The sequence below is a fragment of the Saimiri boliviensis genome, chromosome 1 (assembly GCF_048565385.1).
Source record: "Saimiri boliviensis isolate mSaiBol1 chromosome 1, mSaiBol1.pri, whole genome shotgun sequence".
Taxonomy (NCBI): domain Eukaryota; kingdom Metazoa; phylum Chordata; class Mammalia; order Primates; family Cebidae; genus Saimiri; species Saimiri boliviensis.
This window is the reverse complement of record NC_133449.1, coordinates 129,869,156-129,896,457: the sequence shown is the minus strand read 5'-3', so window position 1 is coordinate 129,896,457 and position 27,302 is coordinate 129,869,156. Positions and strand designations below refer to the sequence as shown.

At 42.5% G+C, this 27,302-nt stretch overlaps 1 protein-coding gene across 1 annotated transcript in view; it reads left to right on the top strand.

Annotated features, from left to right (window-relative positions):
* Window positions 1–27,068, top strand: part of LONRF2 (LON peptidase N-terminal domain and ring finger 2) — a 47,113-nt gene extending 20,045 nt beyond the window's left edge. Inside the window, exons 4-12 of the mRNA XM_010352081.3 lie at window positions 333–476; window positions 1,078–1,279; window positions 1,676–1,769; window positions 2,049–2,163; window positions 5,419–5,540; window positions 6,536–6,694; window positions 10,468–10,630; window positions 13,478–13,627; window positions 16,041–27,068. Coding sequence (XP_010350383.2) covers window positions 333–476; window positions 1,078–1,279; window positions 1,676–1,769; window positions 2,049–2,163; window positions 5,419–5,540; window positions 6,536–6,694; window positions 10,468–10,630; window positions 13,478–13,627; window positions 16,041–16,235 — 1,344 coding nt within the window. The 3' untranslated portion in view covers window positions 16,236–27,068. The remainder of the gene's footprint in view (window positions 1–332; window positions 477–1,077; window positions 1,280–1,675; window positions 1,770–2,048; window positions 2,164–5,418; window positions 5,541–6,535; window positions 6,695–10,467; window positions 10,631–13,477; window positions 13,628–16,040) is intronic.
* The last annotated feature ends 234 nt before the right edge of the window (window positions 27,069–27,302 follow it).

Here is a 27,302-nt window from a genome sequence, read left to right as displayed (position 1 = left end):
GGCCCCAGCAGCCTTTACATCCTCTTTCTCTCTGATCTGTGTGGCTTTTAGGGGAGACTTTATGTAGCAGATGTGTAAGGACCAGTAGAAGGAAGTGGTAATACTATCATTTTGTCATTGGGAAGTGCAAGATCGAAAGGGATTGGAAGCTAACATACTTAAAACATTGACTCTAGTTTCAAAAATGTTTGTTTTTTAAAAGGTTGGCAGATCAATTATTCTTTTCAACATATTAGGCTTATTTAGCCTCGTAGTTTTCTTGGAATCTGTAAGACATACTATATTTTTACAAAAGAATTTTAAAATGTTTTCTTTTCTTGGCAATTTTATAGGTAATGTGTGAAGTGCTGTTTTCAGCTACAGAAAATGTGCATGAAACTTTAACATCTTCCATCCAAAGCAGATTAAAGGCTCAAGGTCACAGCCACGGGAATGCCCAGTCTCAGCTGGAAGAAGGCGACGCAGGGAGCTCTGAGGTATGAAGTGCATGTGTTTGTCAGGATTCTCTTGATTAAGGTTTATGTAATTGCTTCATTTTAAACAGTTTACAGATTATTCACACATTATGGCATTGTGTTTGTTAGACATATTTCTCAAGACCAGCTGTAGCTCCTCAACCTGGGAGTTGGAACTTTTACACAAAGTCTATGGAAGTAATGAAAGTGATTAAAGATTCAAAGAAGCTTTAGAACACCACCAAATGACCCACAACGGCAGGAGACTTTAGGTTATCTTGGCTTGGAGAAAACAAAGCAAAGGCATTATTTGAATATGATATATGACTGTGTGTGTGTGTGTGTGTGTGTGTGTGTGTGTGTGTGTGTGTGTGTAGATAAATAAACAGATTGCATATGAAGATAAATTTTCACTTGCCCTGGCTCAGGAAGAAATTATCCTGTATTTTACTGTGAAAAGAATAAAGCTCATCCTAGAAATTAATAGATGAAACCAATTATGAAGGAAGAGTGTAAGCCCTTTTTCTTTTTCAAAGATTTCTAGTACAGGCTACTGCATTCTCTTTCTCTTATGCTATGATTTCTTTAATATTCAGGATTTCTTTTTTTCCTACTTAACCAGAATTCGACTGAGAAATCTGATATGCTTGGAAATACCAATTCCACAGTTCTGTATTTCATACTGGGTCTGCACTTTGAAGAGGATAAAAAGGTATTAGAAAGCATCCTTCCAACAGCACCCAATGCTGGCTTAAAGAGACAGTTTCCAGATGACATGGAGGATGCACCTAACCTGAACGCCCCTGGAAAAATTCCCAAAAAAGGTCAGTGAATTATTTTCATCAGGCAGTTCTGTGACTCCAAAGTGATAGAATGTTAGCTAGTATTCAATATATTTTTTAAAATTCTGTACCATTTAGTATTAGTAATGAAAGATTATATCAGCTCTAAGATTATAGAGCATTTTAGATGTTTTATACAGCAAAGACTTCATAGTCAAAAATAACAGAGAAAATTTAGCTATAATTTTAAATTTTATTCACATATATCATCCAGATAAATAATTGCTATATGCTGTTAACTGGACAGGAACTATTTCTGTCCAGTGTGATTTGTTACATTGATACAACGCATTTTGTCCGGAGGAAATGCCTCTCTTGCGTGCTGTTGTTCAGATGCTTAGGTGTTAATTACAGCGTTCTAAATTTTTTCACATTCAGATTTCTCACCTCAAAGGAGCCTGAACTCTGATATGGAAGAAAGTCAGTGGCTCTCGCTTGATGTAACTGACTTTGAGTGTGCCCTCTGCATGAGGTAGGATGATACAGAGTCCATGCAGAGTCTTTAAAACTTCAGCATTTCTGAAACATACACCAAAGTGTAATGGACTTTTTATTATTGGGGAAACTATGTAGAGCTCAGTAATAATTGATTTATTTTCTAAAGATTTGATAAAGAAGATGTAAAAATGGAAGTGCATGCAAGTAATTTCTAGAACAGTAATGGAATTGCATAAGGAATCCTTCTAAAACCAATCCATGATTTGAAAATCTGTCCTGGACATTTCTTGCTGAAAACAGATTTTTCTTCCAGGTTGCTCTTTGAACCTGTCACTACGCCCTGTGGACACACATTTTGCCTAAAATGCCTTGAGCGCTGCCTTGACCATTCCCCACAGTGTCCATTGTGCAAAGACAAACTTTCGGAAGTAAGTACATTTTAGGAAATGACAAGACAGTTCCTCCTCTCATCCCTTGGTAGACGCATATTCCCTATCTTGCATTGCATTTCCCACCCAATTGTTAAAGAAAGAGAGTTCTCCAATCAAAGATAAGTCTTTTCTCATCTCTTTGATTAATCAAGAAATACACAAGGAAGGTTTACATGCAGAAATTGCTAAATTTCAAGGAATTTTTTAGGTATAAATTTTAGCTGAGATAGATTGAAAATAGCTAGCATTGTTGAGTCCTTACATTACGTTCATTGTAAATGGTTGAGACGTTGTCATGTACAGTTAATGTGTTCCAGAAATTCTCATTTTCATCTTGAGAGTTTTTCATAGGATTGAAGGCTTGATCATTTCTGACCACTGGTAAGTCCCCTTAGAGCTTTTACCAGTTGTCAGTTATTATTGTCTTTGGTTTAAAATCAAAATCAGTAAAATTCAGGTTCCATGGGGAAGCTATTTAATGATATTTAGCCCTAATATAAACTATTAAATCCATTTATGTTAGATGTGGCAAATACAATGAAGAATATTTAAAAGCTGAAGACCTCTGATCAATTTCTGAAATAGCGAATTCTTATCAGCTGTATTGGGCTCTGGTTCCATTAGTGCCACTAACTTTATATGGAGCAAGTCATTCAACATCTTATGGGGGTGGGGAGTGTCTTCCTTTGTTTTCCATTCATTAAATGTGACTGATAATATTTGCCTTAATTACTTTCCAGAGATTAAACTTATTGAATGCATTTTAAGTAGAATAAAGGTTTTTTCTTTTTACAAATGTACAGTAATATTTATTTTTAAATCTGATGTGATAAGAGGAGATATTATACTTAAGTGAAGTTTTAAGTAATTATAACCTTTAAAATTTACTGCCAAAACAGCAAACCATCTTGCCATGTATGTACCTATGCAACAATCCTGCATGATCTGCACATGTACCCCAGAACCTAAAGTACAATAAAAAAATTTACTGCTGGGCACGGTGGTGGTGCATGCCTGTAGTCCCAGCTACTCGGGAGGGTGAGGTGGGAGGATTGCTTGAGCCCAGGAGTTCTGAGCTGTAGTGTGCTATGCCGATTGGGTGTCCGCACCAAGTTCAGCATCAATATGGTGACGTCCTGGGAGTGGGGGACCACCAGGTTGCCTAAGGAGGGGTGAACCAGCCCAGGTCAGAAATGAAGCAGGTCAGAACTCCCTTGCTGATCAGTAGTGGGATTGCACCCGTGAATAGCCACTGCACTCCAACCTGGGCAACATAGCGAGAACCTGTCTTTAAAAAGAAAATTCACTGCCAAAAGATTAAAATAACTAGTTACCATTGAAACCATTTTCTAAAACATTATATGTACATACTTTATTAAATTGCGTGCATACTGAATCTTTCTAAATTCTTCAGAGCTCTCATGAACATCAATGGCTGTGCTGTGTGCTTTGCGTCACGGTGGTGGCTGTGTCTGAGTCTGCAGAGCCGTTTCTTCAGCAGCTCCTGCGCAGTCCTCCTCCTGCTGTTTGCTGTCTCTTCTTGCTAGTAGATGCCTCAGACCCATTGCCTCTTGTTCTAGGCTCATCTGTTCTTAAAAGAATAAAACACATGTCTGTGTGAGCCCTGTTTACAACACAGACCTAACTCACTTCCGTTTCAATGCTGCCTTGTAGGAGGCCGAGTGAAGATGCAGTAGCTGGAAGTCGGCACTAGAACAGAAGCTGCTTAAGTACTGAGACTTCCTGTGACCTGTTTTCCCTGTATTTACGGGGACCAGCACATACACCAGAGACCCTTGAAGTCTTTATTGAATGAATGAATGAATCAGTGAATGAATGAATGATTATATGCAAAGTATACGTGGATTACTAATGGTCCAGAAATTAGAATACTATAAAATGAAATAAAATCCAAAATTATCATTTTGTCTTTCTTCATTGCAGAAATTATATCAGGCTCATAGACACCTTTGCATGTAGTACCAGGGACCTGAATCATCATTTATATATGACTCTACAGAAGTAGTTAGCATCATGCCAAGTAGAGCATGTTTTATTGTATTACTCTTCAGTGAAAGGACATCATAAACCATTTATAATGACAATTATGAGGCAGTTTTGTGAATTAGATGATAGCTTGTTTCTCCACCAGTTACCCTGAGTTTGAACTCCTGGTTCTCAGTCAATCACAGCAATACATTTAGTTTGTGTCACACCAGCTACAGGGAAATCTGACAGGATGCAAAGGACTCCCCCAGCCAAGGTGTGTTAGAGATACGTGGTGCCATCCCAAGCCCATAAATGCAGCAGGCCACCAAAGAGCAGAGCCTTGAAGCCCGCCAGGCCTGGGGTCCTCGCTATGCCATGGTGGCTCAGCACTCACCCTTACCCTTTCTGATTCACAGCTTTATGAGCGCAGTGGAGAGAACAGCTATAGCATTATACTGTTTTCAGGACTAATAATGCACCTGCAACAGCACGTGATGTGTATCAAAATGTCAGTGAAAAGAGCTACTATATGCTAGTATACATGACTGCAGTAGAACAGTGCAACCTACCAAGCTACTACTCTGTGTCCACACACACATGCGTGCATGCACACACGCACGCATCCAGAGTAGTTCAGCCACATTGTGGCCCTGCAACCCACGAATCACAGCACTTCCCCGTTTAGTCTCCTCCCACCTTCCCTTCACATCCAGCTTAAATCCATGGTCCCTCACTCTCTCTCAATCCCAAAAAATCAACCTTTACCGTTTGCATGCATCCTAAGTAGCACAACAAAGCTAGAAAAAAACACAATGTTGGCAAGATTGGTGTCAGTTTAGATGAACAATTTTAAGTCTTAGACTTAAAACATAAGTAATCATTCTTACATTCTTTCTCTAGTAGTTCCAGTTCTTTACTCTCCACGCTGATCATTGCATATGTCTCTCCTCACCCAGCGTGCCCTGCTTCACTTCCTCCCCTCTCATTAATATCACGGCACTTGGCTGAAAATGTAGATGCTGTCAAGATTGAGTTGCCTAATCCTTCGTCCAGGTGAACACCAACTCCTGGCCTTTCTTCACAGTGGAGGGGCTGCCCCTGCTCCTGGCACAGGCTGGCCCTCCTCCCTCTCCACTCTGTTCCTTCTTACCTGCTCAGAGATCCCATCCGCCACCTCCTTGTTCACTGTTCGACTGGGAAGCTTGGTCCTTTAGAGTCAATTACCATATGGTATCATATGACTTTTTTATTATTTTGTTACAGTTATTGGCAAGCAGAAACTTCAATATAACTGTTCTGGCTGAAGAATTAATAATTCGGTATTTGTCGGATGAATTGTCTGACAGGAAGAGAATTTATGATGAAGAAATGTCGGAACTGTCAAAGTAAGTCCTCAAGTATGTCCTTGGTCTTAGGTTCAGATTGAACTTTGTCAACCTCAGCTTCACCTCAGGTTTTCTTTTCATGGCAGGGAACTCTTTTGGTCTGTAAGTGGAAAAAAATGTTAATTGCAAAATATTTTTGGAAACATGATTGCAAGAAGTTATAGGAAATTTTTTATAAGATATTTTTAAAGTGTTTTAACAAAATTACATAGTTGCTTTTTGTATATAAGCAAGTGATACTGAATTTTTCAGGATTTAAAAAGCAGAGAAGGCTGGGCACAGTGGCTCATGTCTGTAATCCTAACATTTTGGGAGGTCAAGTCGGGAGGATTGCTTGAGCCTTAGGAGTTCAAGACAGAGCTGGGAAACAGCAAGACCCTTTCTCTATATTAAAATAATTGTTAAAAATAAGCAAAAGAATATAAATGTATTTGTTACCAATGAACTGTACACTTAAGAATAGTAGATTATATATGTGTATTTTACCTCAAAAAATGTTTTAATGTAATATCTGCAAAGTGGAGTAAAGTGAAGCACAATTTTAAAACGTAGAGTGAGAAGCAAGGCCCAGGATTGCGAATCACAACAGGCTTGACAGTTTTCATCATTTAAAATGGTGGAAGTTTTGTGTTTTTGTAGAGATCTTAATCACTCTTCCACTTTCCTATTTAAAACTCATTGCCTTTGACTATTTTGTAGTTTTTGCTTTTATCAGAATTTTTTAAGTGCTCAAAAGCTGTAACTTTTCCAAGCAAAGTAATATAATTCAGCATGTTCCCTTTTCTCTAATTAAATAAGACAGATTTGTCAAGAAACCTGGGTGAGCAGAGAATGTTCACAGGCTGTGGTCCTTGGCTTTCTTGTCCCTCTTAGCCTGAGGGTTTTGTTTTTTAGCGGGGAGACCTGAGGTTGAGTGTTTGCTATTTTGGTGGCCAGTACTACACTCTGATCTAACAGCTCACATATCTGAGATAACGTGTCCCCTTGTTCTGCAGTCTGACCAGAGACGTCCCCATCTTTGTGTGTGCCATGGCCTTCCCCACGGTCCCATGTCCACTGCACGTCTTTGAGCCCCGCTATCGGCTTATGATAAGAAGATGCATGGAAACTGGCACCCGGCGATTTGGCATGTGTTTATCTGCTGAGCACGCAGGGTAAGAACTGTCAGCATTCAAAGGGTCCTAATTAAGGGCATTGTTTGTCATCCTTCTTGCAAAATGACAGGCTGATGCTTGAAAACCTCCAGTGACTCCCATTACGTAACGAAGTCAAAGTTCAAGGCTGTACATAATGAGGTCCCATCCCTCACCACCTACGTCTTCCTTTCGACATCACACCTGCTAGTCCACTGCCATACTATCTGCCCTTCTCCTGTGACAGCTCATGCTTCCACACCTCCGTGCTTCCCTCTGCCTGCAAGTTACTTTATCCCCATCTATATACAAACAAATCTAGTCCAACTTTTGAGGTCTAGAAAAATTGCAACTGGGCTCAGTGGCTCATGTTTGTAATCCCAGCACTTTGAGAGGCTGAGGTAGGAGAATCGCTTGAGCCCAGAAGTTGGAGACCAGCCTAGGCAGCATAGGGAGACCCTATCTCTACAAAAAATTTCCAAAATGAAAAGTTTTTATATCCTTCACAAAGCTTTTTCCCTGTCTCTACAGCCAAATCATGTTCAGTCTTACAAAAACACACTACACATAGTTTTCACTTCCTCTCACTTCATGTCTATGTCAAGGGAGAATATTGCAAGCCAGCAGGTCATTCCCCTCTGTGGACTGTTTTGGGGACTCAGGACCCTCCCATCCCTTAGGAACTTGTCAGCCCTACATGATCATGATAAGGTCACTGCCTCCAAGTGCTAGGTGTGGAGGCGGTGCACATGCTCTTAAAGGACTCTGAAGAAAGGGGGCTACCTTCTGTTCACACCTGCTGCAAAGGAGCCTGACAAATATAGTCCACCCACGTGCCCAGGAAGAAGAGGAGAGTGCATTTTTAGGGCCACTCAGAATTTTCTACCATAAATACCTAAGGACAGATCTTTTTAAAATACACGTAGGGCCTTCGTAGAGAAAATTCTGAAACTTTATTGAAAGATAATTCAAGAAGTTCTGAATCAATAGAAAGAAATGCCATGTTCATTGGTGACAGACTCAGTGTCATAGAGATGCCATATCTATGCAGTTCCACAAATTCAGAGTAATTCCCATTAATATCCCCAGGGGGCTTCTTCATGGACTTGCTCAAGCTGACCTTAGAATCAGTATGGAAAAGCAAAACACCAAGCCTAGATATGGCTGAGCAAACGGGCGAACACTCCTATAGTGTCAAGTTTACAAGCAGTAAGTAGTAAGTAGAACAATGAAACAATAATGTAGAGATCCAAAACAGGCCCACTCATATGTGGGAGCCATATTCACAGACAATTTTATGGGAAAAGACAAACTACTCAACAAACTACCCAGAAAATTAGTGGGTAGTCCAAATAAGAGGTGGGGGCTGGGGGGAACTTTACCTTATACCATAGATGAAAAATAACGCATTTACATTTCTAATGTGAAAAACAAAATATGAAAACATTTGAGGAAATATTGGGGATCACCTTATAATTAGGAATGGGGAAAGATTCTCATACAAGGTGCTGAGAATACACAACAGAAAAAGATTAATACATTATAATATATTAAAATTTGATTAATCAAACATCAGTAAAGTAAAAAAATAAGCTGTAAGAATTCGATGTGCACTGAGAATATAGAACTCTGAAAAGAATGTTATTCCTATCCAAAACAACAAGAAAAAACAGACAAACCACAGAACATTTGTTTCTTGAACCCATCAGAGACTGGTGGTTGCTCTGGGTAACCAAACAAAGATCCCACAGGGCAAGAGCAGACAGAGACCAGGAAGAGACATAAGAGTGTGTAGGAAGAATTCAGCTAATTTTTTTTGTTTAACAAATTGCCAGTGACCTTGTGTGGGCTGGCATCACAGTGTCGGTCCCTGAAGAGCTGCACTCACAAAGGAAGCTTGCATCACACACAGGCTCTTGTCCACAGATAAGAGGCTCCTTGGTGAGTCATGTCTGCAGCAAGGCAGACTTGGAGGAGTTGACCTTTATTTGGAGGCCTCTGCTGGTTGCTTGGGCAGCAAGTTCTCCCTTGAAGAGGGATCTTCAGGACGCCTCCAGGTTCACCATGCTATGAATGAGATCATCCTGTTAGGTGAACAGGAAGAGAAAGTTTTATTAAGTATATAAGTAGAAGCATCCAGGCGGTAGTTTTACGTATAGGCTTGTAACTTGGGAATCATTGCTGCTCATTAGTTTGGGGGAGGTATAGTAAAGCTGATCACCATGAGGACTTTAGAATCACACTGCTTTGAGTTCTCATTTTGGCTGTAAATCTCCCAGTGGACTTAGATAAGTTAATTGCTCTGAGCCTCCGTGTTTTTGTGGGCTTGAATTCGTATGTATTATAAACTGTTGTGTGTGGTGCTTGGCATGTGGTAGTGTGAGAATATCACTAGATTACAGATGATAGTTACAACTGGAATGTGGGTAAGATCTGGGGAGAGCTTCAGAATGAGAATAGACATAGCTTAGGACACCACCCTGGGCTGGGTAGCATGGAGCGGGTGGGACAGACAGAGGTAGGGGTGTGAGGGGCCGGGCTGGTTAGAGAGGGTGCAGGAGAGCAGAGGCATTGGCTCAGCAACAGTCTGCAGGGTCATGCCTTAGGATGTCAGACAGGAGACTGTCCAGTGCTTGGAGCAATTCAGAGGACATCTCTGACATCTTTTGGAGTCCTTTAACGGTGGGATATGGAGCAGTGAAAGGGAGGCAAGGAGATGAAGGCAGTGGCCGGGGACTGCTTTCCATGGCACTTTGGTTGGGGAGGACAGAGCTGGCAGAATTGGAATGAGGTGAAGACCTTGTGGGCAAAGGCAGGAGGGAGGAGGAGCTGAGTGTCTCTGAAGGTAGAGGGCTTGCTGCCCTAGCAACCAGCACCAGCAGAGGCTTCTAAATAAACGTCAGCTCCTCCAAGCCTGCCTTGCTGCAGGGCATGACTCACCAAGGAGCTTCTTATCTGTGGACAAGAGCCTGTGTGTGATGCAAGCTCCCTTTGTGAGTGCAGCTCTTCAACGACCTACACTCTGATGCCAGCCCACACAGGTCATTGGCAATTTGCTTTAAAAAAAAAATTAGCTGAATTCTTCCTACACACTTTTATGTCTCTTCCTGGGCTCTGTCTACTCTTGCCCTGTGGGATCTTTGTTTGGTTACCCAGAGCAACCTCCAATCTCTGATGGGTTCAAGAGACATATCTTTTGTGGTTTATCTTATTTTTCTTGTTGTTTTTCACATTCTTTTCAGTGTTCTATATTCTCAGTGCACACGGAACTTCTATAGCTTATTTTTTCACTTTACTGACTTTTGATGAATCAAATTTTAAGTGTGGGCTTGAATTTGTATGTATTGCTCTGTGTGTTGCTTGGCACGCGATAGCATGAGAATTTCACTAGGATATGGGTGATAGTTACAATCAGAGTGTGGGTCAGAGCTGGGGAGAGCTTTGGAAAGCCGAGTGTGTGCATGGCGCCAGCTGGGCAGTCCTGATGGTGCCTGGCCAAGGCAGCTGAGGAGCCACATTTAAGATTGGGTCCTTCCCAAAACACTAGCCATTGGAACTGCTAAGGCACAAGTCCCATCTCACCTGGAGCCCTTCCTCTGTAGCCACCATCACCACTATATTTAGCATCTAACAGAAGCAACTGTCTGCACATGTCTCTTAGCAACAATAACCTTGCTGGTCTGATATGGAGACACTGTTTTGTATTCCTTTTAAAAGCAAACTCTCATTCAGGGAAAAATAAAGGCCTCCTACATTTTAAAAATCACTGTCATTTCTCCCAACCATCTTTTCAGGCTTTCAGAGTACGGGTGCATGCTGGAGATTAAGGATGTGAGAACATTTCCTGATGGAAGTTCCGTCGTAGACGCGATTGGCATCAGTCGGTTCCGGGTGCTAAACCACCGCCACAGAGATGGCTATAACACAGCAGACATTGAGTATCTTGAAGATGAAAGGGTAAGGCTTATTGTACTGGTGTATTTTACAGAGGTCAGTCCTCTTGCTTCCCTCTGCATTGTAAGAAAGCTTTGTCAAACTTGTATTGACAGTATTACTATGCCCTTCATTCGTCACTTAAATTATTTATTTACCTGCTTATTTATTTTTGAGTCAAGGCCTCCTTCTGTCTTGCAGGCTGGAGTGCAGCAGCGTGATCTCGGCTCGCTGCAGTTTTGACCTCCCAGGCTCAAGCAATCCTCCTGCTTTGGCCTCCTGAGTAGCTGGGACTGCAGATGCACAGCACCACATGTGGCTAATTTAAAAATTTTTTTTTTTGTTGAGACAGAGTCTCTCTGTGTTGCCCAGGCTGGTCTCAAACTCCTGGACTCAAGCAGTCCTACCACCTTGGCCTCTCAAAGCACTAGGACTGCAGGCATGAGCCACTGCCTTTGGCAGTCATTTATTTTCTCAGTGTTTTTTTACCCGAGTTGGGAGCTGGAAAAGAAATCTCTTTTTTAAAAAGTGACCTTACTGTACTTATGGAGCATGTAAACCTGCACACTGAAAAATAGGCTTGTGATTTGTTACTGGATGTTCTAACCTGGAGCTGGCAAACTTTTTCTGTAAAGGGCCGGATAATAAATATTTTAGACTCCGCAGGCCATATGGTCTCTGTCAAAGCTACTCAGTTCTGCCCTTACAGTGCAAAAGCAGCCATAGACAATGTGTAAAGTCATGAGCATGACTGGTTTTCCATTAAATGTTATTTCCAGAAACATGGTGGTGAGCATGGGCTGACTCATGAACAGCAATTTGTCAATCCCTGTTCTCAGTGTTGGTGTTAGTTCAGAACGTGACAAAAATCTACAACTTAAAAATACCTTTCAAAGCTAAATATAAAAGCCTTGAATTTATTACCCTTACAAACTTTTTATACATCTAATAGAAATATCAGGACATATAATTTGACAAATTAGCGAAATGTTTTGAGAGATTCTCTAACAGACTTGCACAACGATGTCCACAGTAGTCTTACTCAATAGTAGCCCCAAACCAGGAGCCCAGGTGTTGATCTCCGTTGAGTCAGTAAACACACCGTGGTACATTCATGCAATGGAATTCTACCTGTCAATAAAAAGAAATGAACTGCTGGTGCACAGAACAACACGGATGACTCTCATAGACATGATGTTAAGTGAGAGAAGCCAGACACAGGACGAACGCGTGCTGTGTGACTTCATCTATATACTTTCAGGAACAGGCAAAACTAAACTCTGGGGATGGAAGTCAGAAAAGGCTTGTGGGGTTGGCTTTGTAACTGACTGGGGAGGGTGGGCGTTGAAGAATCTTTCTAGGTAGTGGAAGTGTCTGTCTGGTTTTGGGTGATGGTCCGACTGGTGTATACAGTTGAGAAAACTCTTTGAGCTAAAACAGATCTATGCACTTTTCAGTCTGTAAATTATACTTCAGCAAGACATTTTAAAATACTTAAAATGAGGAAATCCTTGGAATTATTGTGTCCCTCTTTTAAATTCTTTGGTTGACATTTGGAAATGCGGAAGTGAGGGTATGTTGCCACCCCACATCACACTGGAAGTCATTTTGTGGGCAGTGGTGTACGCTTAGGATTTGTGAATGGAGTCACACCCAGGACGCTAGCTCTGTGCCTCCTCCAGCTGCTGATTCTGGTCATCCCAGTGCAGAGGAGCAGAGCAGAGAGCCCAGCCTGGACCAGAAAGCTGGGTTTCAAAGCTGTAGCTGAAAGTGATAGTTCTCAGGATCCCTCTGCTGGGTTGATAGACCTGACGGCAGGGTTTATTGACTGTTGTTGGAGATGACAGCTTTTAATAGTGTATGTATTTTAAAATGAGGGTTTAAATAGCTACAACACGAAATAACTTTAGCTTATTTTTAAAAGAAAATCCTCTGTCACATATGAATATTTGAATTCTGTAAATCAAACTGAGGGTAGTATATGCATTACATTATAATTTCTCAGCACACCATAGTTTTCGTAGTACTGGAATTTTATAACAGGAAAGGACCTTCATGGTTTATTCCTGTTTTACAGATGAGAAAACTCTGCCCTAATGTGGCTTTGAGACGAGCTAAATTCACACATGAGAGTCAGTGATGAAGCCAGAATGAACCCTGGCCCCCTGATTTCCAGTTCCATGCTCTTCCTCCTCTTCCAGGTGTTCCCAAACAGGACTGAGGTGTAACTTAAATGACAGACTTGATAGTGACATAGGGATGAGAGGCCAGCTTGGTCTGTCTAAGGTGTCGTGGCCGCCCGCAAGCTGGAGTCCGTCAGCCCAGGCTGATGTCATGAGTGCAGTGTTGTCCTAGCAAACCTTCAGGAATATAGCTTGGTGATATGGAATACAGTGTTTAAAATGTCACTCTTTAACTTGATAATTCTGTCAAGGTCTCTAGGAAACTATTCTAAGGAAATCATACCTCCCTCCCTTGACAAAAAGAACCCACAATTTTTCATAAATGTTTATATTACTGTGTTATTTTTAAAAATAAAAGTCTAGACTATTCTAAATAACTTATGTGAATAGCTAAGTAAATTGGCATATATCCTAAATATATAATTGCATGCAGCCATTGAAAAATATTCAAAATTACCTGAAACATGTACTTATGGTATGAAGAGAAAAATCAGGATACAATTGATAGATTTCAATTATGCAAAAAAAATACAGATTTCTATGTTGAGCATGTACCATTTTTGTGAAATCAATGAATTATTAAAGTGCTAAATGTCACAAACCCACTTAGCGGCGGTGCAGAAGTCACTAACCGTGTTGTATGCGTGACCACGAATGGTTCCCATGGTTGTGCCTTTTACCCGCTCAGGTGGAGGGTCCAGAGTACGAAGAACTCGCCGCTCTCCACGACTCCGTGCATCAACAGGCTGTTTCCTGGTTTGCGTCTCTCCAGGATCGCATGAGAGAACAAATTTTAAGTCATTTTGGGGTGATGCCAGAGAGAGAACCTGAGCCTCAGGTATCCCCTCCTTTCTCCTTTATAATTCTATTATTTCCTGCTGTAGTGTGCTGAGCCAGGATTCTAGTGGAGACCTTGGCAGTATGATGCTGGGTACCCCAGTGTGGTTGCTTATGAACCAGTTCGTCTACTCACAGCCCCAAGAGGCACCCACTGTGGTAGCCCAACAACAAAGGCTTAAAGGCTTTCTAACACAACGTAATTGCTTTTCTAACAACAATCCATTTATTCTAATTGGCTGTCAGCTTGTGTAGCCTTTTGCTTCTTTCACTCACATTTTAAAATTTAAGCAGTAACTTTATTGCATTGGCACAAACACTCTACGTTCAGCACATAGCATTGCCTTGCACCTGGTATACGGGTGTTGGATAAGTGAGGAGAAAATCCTATCATTCTTGTGACATTAGAAGCGTGACTTCCTTGTCCGCTGTGTACCCTACTACCCAGGTGTCATGGGCTTTCTCTAGTGCTCCCTATGAGTGCTTTTGGTGAAGCTGGTTCTTTAAGCAATGAATGAGCTTCAGGTTTGTGGAGCATTTCTAAGATCAGGTGGCCCTCTCTTCTGCATTAGATGGGTGAGCCAGGCTGGGCTGGTTTAAGATGGTGCATGAGAGTACATACCGTGTATACCTCCCACCTGCACATGACTGCTCAGCTGTCAAAGACAGTAGGGAAGGGGATCGGCTCCCAGCTCATTTAGGGTGATGTGAAACGTCTTTTGTGTCTTTCTCCATCCATTTTAACTTTTTTTCTCTCTTGGAGTGTCGGTATTTTACCCACTGCCTGAATTCTTTCTTTTCCAAACACAGAATAATGCTTTAAGTGCCAGAAATTGCCATTAAGTCCTGCCTAGCTTGCCCTATTTACGTAAGCCTTTGTTCTACACTGTCCTGGAACTCAGATTCAGAAAGCAAGGTGGTTAGACTGACTTGCATTAGAATATAAGTCAATCTTTTTCCTAGGAGTTTTTATTTATTAACCAAATTTTTTGGTCGGTACTTTAGCTTCGTACTACTACTGTAAGAAATTATCACAAACGTGGTGGCTTAAAACAACATGTATCTATTGTCTTCCAGTCCTGGTTCTGCAGGCCAGACTATGATCAGGGTGATGGCAGTGTGCATTCCTCTGTGGAGGTTGTTGGGGAGAGTCTGCTTCCTTGCATTTGTGGCTTGTAGAAGCCGGTGGCATTCCTTGACTTCCTTTCTCTTGTCAGAGCTGGCAACGTTGCCTCTCTCCGACCTTTCTTCCGCAGCCACATGTCCCTTTGACCATGGCCCAGAAAGGACCCCATATGAACACATTGGGCCATCAGGATAATCTCCTCATCCTAAAGTCCTCAACTCAATCACATCCTCCAAGTCCGTTTGCCATATAAGGTACCATATTCACAGGTTTCAGGAATTAGTCTTTGTGGGGACCATTTTTCTGCTAACTACAGTGGGATTTTAGGTAATACATCAATTTTCTTATTTAGAGTCCTTCCGATTAAGCATGCTACTCAGTTTTTTTCTTTCTCTGTGAGATGAGGAGGGAAAAAGAGTGTGAATCTGTATAAAAGGTTGTTTTCTCCATCTGTGCCTTTCTCCCTCTGAAGGGCAGGTTGATGTCTTCCTCACAGTGACTTGGGCTACCACCCCTGGTGAGCTTTGGCCACAGTGCTATTCCTAATCCTCCAGTATAATCTACCTCACCCTACACTAAGGTGACTTGGGCATCCTGCACATTTTTGGAGGAGGAATAGAGTCAAGAATCCAAGACCCTGGAAACAAAAAGACCTGGATATCTTGGTTCTAATACCAGGAATAGTGAGAACAATTGATGATCGGCTTTTGCCTACCACTCAGTCTAGAAGTGCTTGTCTGATTATGTAAAATAAAGGTTATTTGGTAGCATAATAATTCTTACATATCTAATTTATGATAACTCTGGCATGTAGCATGCATACATACACATGTTTTATACATACACTCATTTTCCACATCGAGTATGTCACTCAAATATGTACATATACTTTTAGCCTTTATAATATTATGCTTTATATGGCATGCTTAAGACATGCAAAATAATAGCACAGAACACTGGAAAGTGAAGGTAAAAATGATGGTCTTCTCTTCTGACCAGAATGTACTCTTAACTGAAGGCTTGAGAGACGAGAAGTAACTAATTCATAGACTTTCCCTGTGGAAGATGCTTCTCTTTGCAGACTCTTCCTTCTGTGAGTTTCCCGCCTTTAAATGTGTACCGTAAAAGTGAACTATGTATTTTGAGAGCTGAATGGATTGTGAAATAGCCCTAAAATACAAGGTGGCATTTAATTCTTGCTCAGGTGCCTGTTGGTGGAGCACAAGACTGTGGGGAACAGGCTTTTATTTTCAGTGTTAATCTTGCTTTCTTCTCATCTCTTCTGCAGAGTAATCCCAGTGGCCCTGCCTGGTCCTGGTGGATCCTGGCCGTGCTGCCCCTGGAGCGCAAGGCTCAGCTGGCCATCCTCGGCATGACCTCGCTCAAAGAGCGGCTCCTTGCCATCCGACGGATATTAGTCATCATCACGCGTAAGATGAATAGTCGGCAGGAGCTGGCTAATGCCAGGCAGAGAAATAATTGATTTTTTTCTCTCTGTTAAGGTTTCTGGAAGCCCTTGTACCTTCATAAATGTCAGGCATGGATGAATAGCCGTCCATTCATTGTGCTTTGTCAAGTGCTTGTGGATAAGGTTCCAAAAGGGAACACTTGCCAAATATTGAGTCCTCCTCAAAAATGACAATTCTGTGTCTGGTGGGATCTGACCTTGTACAGGGTTAGCCTGAAGTCTGAATGGAGCCCATAGTTGGAAAACAACCTAAGAAAATCTCTTGGAAGCAGATGCTTGGGGAATGCAATTCACTGACAGCACGGGACCCTGCAGATGGTTTCCATGAGGTTTAGGTTTCACGAGAAAGGATTCCCTTCCCAGTCAGTATCTTGCTCTGCCAGATGGAAAAGGCATGCTTAAGTGTCTAGACAATAGGGGGAAGCATGTTTTTATCTGGAAGTGGATTTCTTAGAACACAGGCTAACTAAAACGACGCTTAGGCTTTGTGTGTTGCTGTGAAGTTATCTGTGAAACTGAATCATCACACCATTGTTCAGTGTGGGAGCCCAAACTAGTCCTTACCCAAGAAGTAGTAGCTACCGGGTAGAACTGTGTTTAATGTCCTGTTGTAGTCCCAGGTGTTGTAAATTGCATGTTGTAATCAAATGAATGTCAAAATATAAGAAAGTGTACCTTGGATATAGAAAAACCTAAGAACAGTATAGTTCACTTGAGGAGATATATATATACACATATGTGTATATATATATGTGTGTATATATATATATATATATATATATATTTACACACAATAAAGTGAGCAAAAGTGAGTTAAAATTGTATATACATTGGGATGTCAAACATAAAACCACCAAGTGCAAAGAACACCTTGAAAGTAGAACCTTGTCTCATTAACCAGTGGTTACTAAGCATTTAGAAAACAGTCATCTTTTCTACTGGGATTTGCATTAGAAATTAGTCCCATCAGTAAATTTCAGTTTACTATCCATTTATTAATACACAAAAACATTAACAATCTGTCGTGCCATGATAATCCATCTATTTCAGGAAAATAGATGAGAATATACGAAGGGAGGGTGGACGGTATGAGACGTAAATATTCAGCAAGTTTTTCTCCAGCACCAACCTGAGATTATATTTTTGAAAGAAAGTTTTACAGTGATCAGACCATGTGTTATCTGTTAAAGGACAGTACTATAACTTCCATGCTGTAATGCACATTGGTGATATTGATTGGAATAACTGAATCTGAGATACACATACGTTCTCTCTGGCCTAACCAGCTGGTGCATTGAGTTGGCTTCCTCATCTGCAAGGTGGACCCTAACCAGAGGGTCACAACCACTAAAGAGCACATCACAGCTGCAAGTTTTGCTTTGTTCATTGAAGGTGTGTGTGATGTTTTAGTTTTTAAATATATATCTCATAATACACAATGTTGATGGTTACCAATCCATCAAGCATTTTATTAGAAAGACTTTATAATATTAATTTTTCTTGTAGTTTTCAGTAGATAAAACTTAGTCTTATCATGAGAGTTAGAAAATAACAGTGTCACTTAATTATAAAGAGAAAATGTGCAAATCTTTTTCAATCCAGTGTTTCAAGTGCCTCGCTTATTGTGAATCTCAACTATCATCTTGAGATGGTTTAATGGCAGTTTGGCCAAGTGATTTCTAAGAGATTTTATTAATTTATGCATTAACAATACTATTCAACTTTCTTAGGCATTATAACCTAACCCGATCATTTAACAGGAAACAAAATGTAGCTCATATGCCAGAAGACCTTAACCAGAAGTGGTTCGTGAAAATTGATCTGCATTGACCATTCTCTGCCTTCCTCTTTTGGAAAATCTTTTTGTACCTTTATATCACAGCTGAATAGTTATCATCGCCATTTCCATTTGGAAGTGTCGAAATAACCACAATGTGATCACAGCTTCTCCACGAGCCTTCCTAAAGTTAACTTGGTACACTTGCTATAACATTTGGAACCTGTTGCTTTCTCTTCCCTACTCTTTAAATGTCATGTCACACAGTTCTTGGAATCAGAACTATTCAGTTATTTCTTCATGATTCTGCCTGCCTTTCTGGTCTTCTCATTCTGCGTGTTGTTAAGTAAAAGCCTGAGCAACAATGATGACGCAGATGAGAGCAACACATGCTTTTATTTTTTGATACCAGAGGGAATTAACTATGATCACATCGTGCTCTCTCTGTTCAGCATTCCACCCCCACATGCTGCAGCGTGGGAGTAGATTGGTACTTACTGAGCACTTAGAAACATTACGCATCAGGAACAGAGTCAGGGTGACTGCATCCTATGGTCATGTCGTGAAGGAAGCCTCCTTTTACAAACCGAAAAACAAAACAACCCCCAGCTTCAGTTTGCTGCCAATCAAGCCAAAGCAGAACGTCTGCTTCCTCCTCTGCCTGCTCCCTTCTGCCCCTTCTCTGTCAGGGAGATGCCAATTCTAAGCATTTCTCGGAAAATAATGTAATTTCTCATTCAAAGTCAGGACATTCCAGCTTAATTGAACTGAAAGTGCTTCAACAGTCATGCTCTAGTTACATTGGAATAAAAGCAGAAAAAAAGTAATAGCAGAGTGGGGGAGTCATTTTTCTTCTTGAGGAACAATACCTGCTGTTCGGTATTTTTCCATTCATTGCCCAAACCTGCCTGTGTCTTTGAAATGCAAGTAAGCTCCCAAAGGCAGCCTTCCGAAAGCCCATGACCCTTTTATCATATCCCATCTCCTGTGTGTGTCCTCATCTTCAGAATTGAAAGTTAGGATACTTTTTAAATTTTCAAAAGAATTTAAAATGTTAAGGTTTACCTAAAATGTTAAGGTTTATCCATAGAAACACAATAATTCTTAACCAATTTATGTACCAAATTCAACAGTATTATCTCATTTGTAGGGTCACAAATGTGTCATTTTTGCAGTTAAACCTCCTCCCCCTCAAAAACAAAAAACACCAAGACCATTTAACAAGTTATACAACTCTTAACATATGTCAGGTCTTACTACAGGACTTTTGAATAATCAAGGAACAATTGAAGTTTATGGATAGTAGAATTACAATGAACTATGGCATTATCACTTTATTATAAACTTCTTGGGAAATTGGCAGTTGTTACCATCAAAATAATCCATTGCCTATATTACATAGAATTTACTATAATTTTTAAGTGCTTTAAAAAAATACCCATCTGTTTCTTCTCCCTCTTGTCTTCTTTTGTGCCCTACCACTTAAATTACTTGGGTAAATGCTACTCTTCAAAATTTAAATACTGTCTATCAAATAAGGAGTGTGAAAGATATGAAGAAGAAAGGTAATTAGAAGCAAATTAGAAGAAAATAAATGTGGGTGATTTCTTTTGGTTGACAGCACAAAGTTTTATTTTTTCCCCAGTATGGCTATCGAGTTGAGTAGAGAGGTCCCTATCTCCCCACTTTTTAGCATAAACAGCAGTGGCAGCCAGTGGAAGGAGTTCTTCCCCTTCAACACCTTCCTAAAGGCCATATTCTGATTCTGTCGTTCACCAGAACCTAATTGCCAGGAAAGCCGGCTCCGGATAGGAAAGATCAGCTGTGCGAGCCATCGCCCACGCAGGGAGATAACTGAACCCCTTTGCCAGCATCACCCCCTCTCTACTAGGGTGAGACACTTCATTCGGAGCACTGGCTCTGACTCCCAGGGGAAAGTCTTTTTCCCTTTACAACTCCTCACCTCAGCCTCACCTTGACTTTCACTTCTCAACTGCTGAATTTTATCAAATAGCCTTTTAGCAGTGGCTCAGCTTTTAGGAGAGAACAAATAATGAAGAAGTTGAAGTGCCCCCATTGCACTTTCCCAAGTTGGGGACGTTAGATCTAATTTGCACCCAGGTCTGATAAAGGATGAGGTCTGATACTGGATGAGGACACAGAGAGGTGGATGCCACGGATAGTGTTTACTGTTCCTCACAATTCCTGTAGACACGAGAGAATGAGAGGCAGCGGACCACACCAGGGCATGAGGGGAAGCACGGGAGGCAGGCAGAAGCAGGAGTGAGGGCGAGCGTGTCTCAGACCCTCTACGGTGTTGTTCTCCAGGACAGGCAGGACAGGCAAACAGCTTAGACTGTCTGATTTAAGTAACAGCTCAGCCTCTAGGCCAGGCATCCCCAAACTTTTTACACAGGGGGCCAGTTCACTGTCCCTGAGACCGTTGGAGGGCCGCCACATACTGTGCTCCTCTCACTGACCACCAGTGAAAGAGGTGCCCCTTCCTGAAGTGCGGCGGGGGGCCGGATAAATGGCTTCAGGGGGGCGCATGCGGCCCGCAGGCCATAGTTTGGGGACGCCTGCTCTAGGCTATATGGGTGGTCTGTAGCCATCTGGCACCTGGCCCTGGGTGATCAGGGTGGGGGGTTTGCCTCCTAGTTTGTAAGAGCCAGATAGAGAAGGCACTTTGGAGGATGGACTCTAGATTGGTTACTTTGCTCCCAGGATAGCCTAAGAATTGACTTGCCCTGGGACGGGCAGTTTCTTTTGGGTCAGCGAGGCCCCTGAGATGTCAAAATATAAAATATAATCACGACTAATACAATTGGTCCTCTGCTGTTTTGAGATACTGAGTTCACTTTTGAAAGCAAAAACTTTTAAAGAGTAGGGCATTGCCTTAAAAAGCATAGAAAACGTTTTATTCTGCGAGTAGAAAGGAGGAACCCACATGGAAATACAGGAGTCCCTTAGGCCGGCCCATAGCTAAGGCTCTCATGTATATGGCATTAGTCAAGAACATAGTTCTGCAGTTTTGGGGGGCCTCTAACAATTTCTTGGTGCAGTTGTTAACGTGTTAAGCATATGAGTCTGGTGATGGTACTGCGGTGTTTCTCGGCTTGGGGTGGCAGGTCTGGCAGTTGTGTGGTTGGGGGTGCACAGCGAGAGTTCAGTAGAGGATACACAGAGACTCGTGGTGTTCATGTGTCACCACAGGGAGGGAGTGGCTGTGGAGGTACAGGGCAGGCGGTCGGTGAAAAGCCAGCTGGGGAGGTAGGAGAAGGCCCTGGGAGTGGGTGCTCCTCCCCCAGGGATTGAGGAGTTGACCGATAGGAGGCAGTTACCACCTGGGAAAGCCAGACACTCCCTTAAGTTTTAGAATGGCACAGATAGTAGCCCCTTCTTCCAGGGTTTTCATTTAGACGTGGGAGTATAGGGGGCCATGTTTTGGCAGAAAGCAGGGCATGTATCAGATGGGAGGCCAGGGAACATAGTGGACTCCTCAATATTAAAAGGAAGAACAACAAAAATGTCTTATGCTCACTTGGTGCCTCAGGAGAGGCAGCCCATGGGCATCACTAGGACAGAGGTTTTAATATCTGGGACTAAGTCATCTCTCACGGTGAGGCCATGACTGGGGCCATGTCATCTTCAGCTGTGAGCTGCTGGGCTGGGCAGTGTCTTCTGGGATGTGAGACGTGGGGTCTCCTGCTAAGCGGATCCCTACTAATGCTAATGTGGTTCCCAGCACTTGGTTGAAACAGTGGCTTACCTGGAGGGTCTGGGTCTCTGGATCATAAACCAGTGAAAGTCCCCAGATCAGTGGTGACAAGATCAATAGGCACCAGAATGTGTGCAGCTGCACCTGACAGGGTTTTGATTCTTCCTTTTTGGTGGAAGTTTAGGTTCAAGTGGGTTCTGTATCAGATGAGCAGCTGCCTGGCCTGTGGGAGCCCTGGGGTTAATGGATCCAGGAGAGAACATATTCTCTCTGGTCTCTAGCACTTATCAGGTGGGCACAAGATCCAAAGTTTATAGGACTAGGGAGAAACATTATGAAAGGCCCTAATACGTAATGAGCTTTTATATACAAGAAAGCAAGACGTGGTCCTCTTTTTGTTTAAAGGGGACTATGGTAATGTTTTTTAAAGTTTGTGTGAGGTGTGAGTCAGCCGAGAGGCCCTAAATTAAGAGAGATTGAGGTTTGTGGGGCAAGATAGAGGCCCATTTCGGGGTCCGTGGGCAGACCTGAATTTGAAATGGAGCTGTTTGAGGAGACATTATGTCTCTTAGTTAAACCGGTTGTGTGGAACCTATCAGGGCTGTGGAAGTTATGACAAATGCCTTTTCCCAGAGCCCAGTATAGTGGATTCTGAGACGTGGCATGTGTGTCTCAGTTACTTTCAGTGATGCCAGCCACCCTGAAGGGACAAGGAGTGTCACGGCAAGACCTTGTATCCCAGCTGTAGCACATGTGAACAGGTGTGATTTAGATTTAGGTTTTGGTATCTGGGAGGAAGAGTCCCAGAGTGTCTTACCCTGAAGGGGGAAACTCAAGCAGTGGTCCAACAGTTGGCCATAAATGTGAAGTTGGGGCCCTGTGCTGACCAGGGCATCCAGCGTTAAGACGACTGCCTGACATCGGCCATGCGTGTTGCTTTTTGGGTTCCATTTTATGTTAGGGCATCCCAGCTAAAGGATAGAAAGCAGCAACATTTGATTGGGCTCTGTTGTTTGTATGAGGGCAATGCCATCTGTACTATCTGTGAACTCCCAGTGCTGTTCACTCAGTTAATCTAAGGGACCCCAAGGGATCTGGGGGAGGATGACCTCACAAGGGACTGAGGACATGGGAGACCACCCTCTTGAGGATAGAGTGCATCAGAGGGCCCAGGTTTGGATCCGTCCTGTGTTAAGGAGGCATCAGTAATTTTGCTGAGCTTGTCGGGTGCTTATGATGGGCAACTGGAGACTGGGGTCCTAGGCTCAGGTCCCTAGGAGCCTCTGTGTTCAGGAGAGCCCAGCAGGTACCCAGCCATGTACTGTTTTAATGGGGTATAGCATGAGTCTGAGAGGGGCAGTTTCTTGCATCCGAAGCCCTTGGGCACCTATGTCCATCCTAAGTGGGCCGGAACTCCAGGCCTGCGTAGAGCTTGCCAGGGTTTCTATAATGAAGGGGCCTCTGAGGGCACCAGCAGGAGTGCCCATGGATTTGAATTTGGTTTGATTTTAGAGGTTGTTTTCAGAGAGAGCACCATTTAAAGCAAGCTGATTTGTAAGCAGCAGCAAGAAAATTAAGTAGAATGTGTAAATGAGGACTACATTGCCATCAGAACCTCAAAAGTATTTGAAGATGTTGGACTTGCATGTCCCTAATGAGCGTGATGATGAATCTCCTCATTTGTGCTACTGTAGAAGGTGGATGTGGTATAGACCTTGTCTGCAGAGATTGTGTGCCGTGGCAAAGCTGTGGAGCTCCCTGTGGGTGGCCTGCAAAGGTCTATGTGGCCCTTCAGAGCAGGAGGCAGACTGCAGCTGAGAAGCTGTGCAAGCAGACACGTAATGAGACATGTTAGCCAAGTCTGTAAGAGCAAAATATTGGCCAGTTATTTATGGTATAGAATTAGTAATTTTAATAATACTGGAAATTGGGTAATAGATGGGACCACAGCAATAAGGTTGTAGTAGTCCACCATGAGGCACCCCCTTTTTTTTCCAGGTTTGTGGATAGAAAAAATTCAGTGGAGAGGCAATGGGTATAATTACTGCTTTATTAGTTAGTAGGTTTTAATCCTTGAAGGCCTCATATTAACTGTTTTAACTGGAGGTCCAGGGACATCGTTTATCAAGCTAGCTTGTAAGTGCCAAAGACTGATTTTAATTTTAATTTATTATTTGTTGTATTAGAATATCTGTATCCAATATGGGATATTAGAGCACTGGGTACTATGACCACGGGAAATTTAGACAGGCTACAGTTAAAGTGAAGCATACCTTCTTTTCCCCTATTTTCTGTTTGGTTGCCTTTTTAAAAAGATTATAGGGGTACAGTGTTTAGATTTAGTGGGATCTCCAGGTATAACTGTAATTGGAGCCCCAGTATTAAGACTATGAAGCTTTAATGGGTACATTTTAGCAAATGTTACCGTTAATTTAGAACCTAAGTTATGGAGACACAGAAGCCAATAGGCACCCTTTTAACTTTTGGTTATATCAATTTTTTAGTATATAAATCTTATTTATATGTAATATTAATATATAATTTGTTGCATAAATTTTTAGTGCCTAAGTGTTGGATATCTAATTGGATCAGATAAGGGACCTCCATTTTAGTTTAGTTGTATATGTACCATACATGTATAATTTATTCTATATTTGTATTAAAATATGCTATATGTGTGCATGTGTATATATATGCACACACACACTTATACACACACAGTCTATTTAGTTACCTTTCCTTTTCTCCCCTTGTACCTAGGGTTTTTCTTGCTTTTCTTTTCTTTTTTTTTTTTTTTTTTTTTTTTTTTCTGATTTTGTGGCTATTTAGTTGGAAGGAGGCGCTCCCAGCATGTTGAGAGGCAGGGTGTTCAGGAGTGCCCAAGCGCGTTGGCCGAGATGGGGTTACAGGCTCACATGGCCCAGGGGCTGCTGCAGGTCTCAGGGGAGTGGGACAAAGTGCCCCACCCCTTCCCCTTTTCTTTAAACCTTGAGCCACTGGTCTCTGTGGATAGACCCTTTGCGTCCCACTGGATGGAGGAATGGGTCACCACTGCTGCAAGGCTCTTAAAGCAACATTTAAACCTTTTGGCTGCCGTCGTTTCTGTGAGGAGGGCGTCTCTCACCAGCCACGTGGCTGGAGGATCCCTGAAGCACTTGGAGACCAATAGCCAGATCCTTTTCCCGTAGTGCAGTTAATTCCTCACTGGATGCCAGGGGAGGGCCCTGCAGGTGAGCAGCCCACCACTGACTTCAGCGTTGCTGGCTCGGTTATCAGACTCTCATCCAACACAAGCTCGCAGGGAAAGCCGTGCCTTGCTCCTTGTGGAGGGAGTTAACTTCGCTGCCCTGCGACTACCAGCCAAGCAAGTAGGTATGTCCAGGTAGGGAATTCAGAGGGACCCAGTGCATCCAATTATAGGTCCCAGAAGGTGCCGGATAGGGGACTACGATTGACATCACCCTAATCTGCGGCACCAAGGACTGAATGAGCTCAGTCCTCTTATAATTTAGGCTGGACTGTCACAGACACTCTGGCAGACACAGCCTACATGGTGCAGTCAAAGTGCAAACATGCCAGCAGTGGCCATGCTCCCTAGGATGGGTCCGGCTAGTAAGCCACACGTGGCCAGAGGCGAGGCATGCCCTCTGCCACACACGGACTCACCTGCTCACTGTGCCAGTGGTATCAACATGCACCCACATGTTTAATTCATAAAGGAGAGGCTGATGTCACTGGAAGAAAAGTTTGTTACTTGCACTTCTGGAGGAAAGGAGCGTACCATGCCATGCAGGGCCACAGGAGGAGGCACTGGAGTGGTCAGGAGGCAGAACTAGGGACAAGCACAGGCAGGCATCTTTCCATTGTGTCCCCATGGCAAAGGCGAAGCTGGGCGGGGGCAGAGTTTAGGATTGGCAGGTTTTAATGTCTTGGGCTGTAGCTGTAGAGGTGGTCTCCAGCTCTCTGGTGCCTGGCCCTGGGTGTTGAGGACAAGGAGGTACTGCCTCCTGGGGTAGAAGAGTCAGATCGAGGAGTTGGCTCAGAGGACGGGCTCTGAATTGATTAGTGTGCAAAGGTGCTCCCAAGGGAGCCCTTTGCTCTAAGAATTGGCTTACCCTGGGAAGGGCAGTCTCTCCCCAGTCAGCGAGGTCCCCGAGATGTCAAAACATTATACATTGTAAAAAAAAGCATGATTAATATAAGTTCATTCTAGCATTTCAGGTTACAGCTGCTAGAAGAGGTTTGTAGTCTCCAAATGAGTAGGTTTTTCCTCTAGAGAGGGGCAGGCCTGGACCTTCAAGCATCCCTTGGTGTGTTTGGGGGGCTGAAGAGCAGAAGCACCTGCCTACAGCCCTGCAGCAAAGGAAGCTTCTCTCAGTCACTCAGAGCAGGGAGGGGCTGGGAGAGGCATGTGAGGCTCCCTGGGTACTATGACAGTCCCCAAGGCAGAGGATTGGCCCTGACCCTAATAGAGAACCCTGAGAAGTTTGCTGTCATGAGTCTGAATTGGTTGGCAAATGTGACCTTTCAAGGATGAAAATGGAGTTTCCAACATTAATATCTCTAACCTTTTGCTTTTCAGAGATCTTTTTTTTTTTAAATTGCATTGGGACCTTCAGTATTTACCATACATTAATTTTTTTTTCACCTTTTGTACTACAAACAGTTCAACCAGTGATCAACTTCTCTGTCATGCTATTTACCCCACACACAATTTTCCACTCAATTCTGAAAAAAAAAAAAAAACACCTGTTAGTAGATAGGTTGGAAAGCTGTGTACTCTATTCATATATTGTTCTTTCATGCTAGTGGAGAGTGGTGTCATTAGCATCTTAATTTTAGAGTTGTGAAATGATTATACCAATTAGGAATTAAATGTGTACTTTTTTCTATTTAATTAGAGCAAATTTGAATAAATAAGCTGATACATGTAAACGTAATAATCATGCTTTTTCCTGTTTGTTTGGAATAGGCAGTGTGTTGTCATATCCTGTGATAGAGGTCTCTCATCTGGCCTTATGTTTCCTAAGTTTAAGTCTGGTTTGAAGATGTAATAGTAATACTCAGCATTTCTTGTTGCTTAAATGAGACCAAACTTAAATGTTACGATATTTGCTTCATGTATTCTTGTACTGTTCATTTCAATTAATTGGTATTGTATATCTAATAGGTGATATTTGAACTCAATAAAACGTACAGTGTTGTAAATGTTCTTTAATAAATAATCACACCTAAGTAATAGGCTAGACTGACAAGAAATTAGGTCAAATCAGTGCCTAGGCTGTGGTGTTGGTGTCAAAGGGTTCTGACTGGCAGCTTTTCACAATAAATCAAACAGTTTTCTGCACTCACATTTCTGGACATGAGACATCCACAGTCAGTGTGCCAGCAGGGCTGGGCTTTGTCTGAAGACCCTGGGAAGACTCCTCCTCCTGACAGCTGGTGTGGCTGCAGGCCGACCTCGGCCTTCCTCAACATGCGGCTGCATCACTCCAGGTTCCGTGTCTGTCGACAGCCTTCTTCCCCCTGTGTGTCTCTGTCCAGATGTCCTTTCCTTATATAAGGACACCAGTTACTGGATTTAACA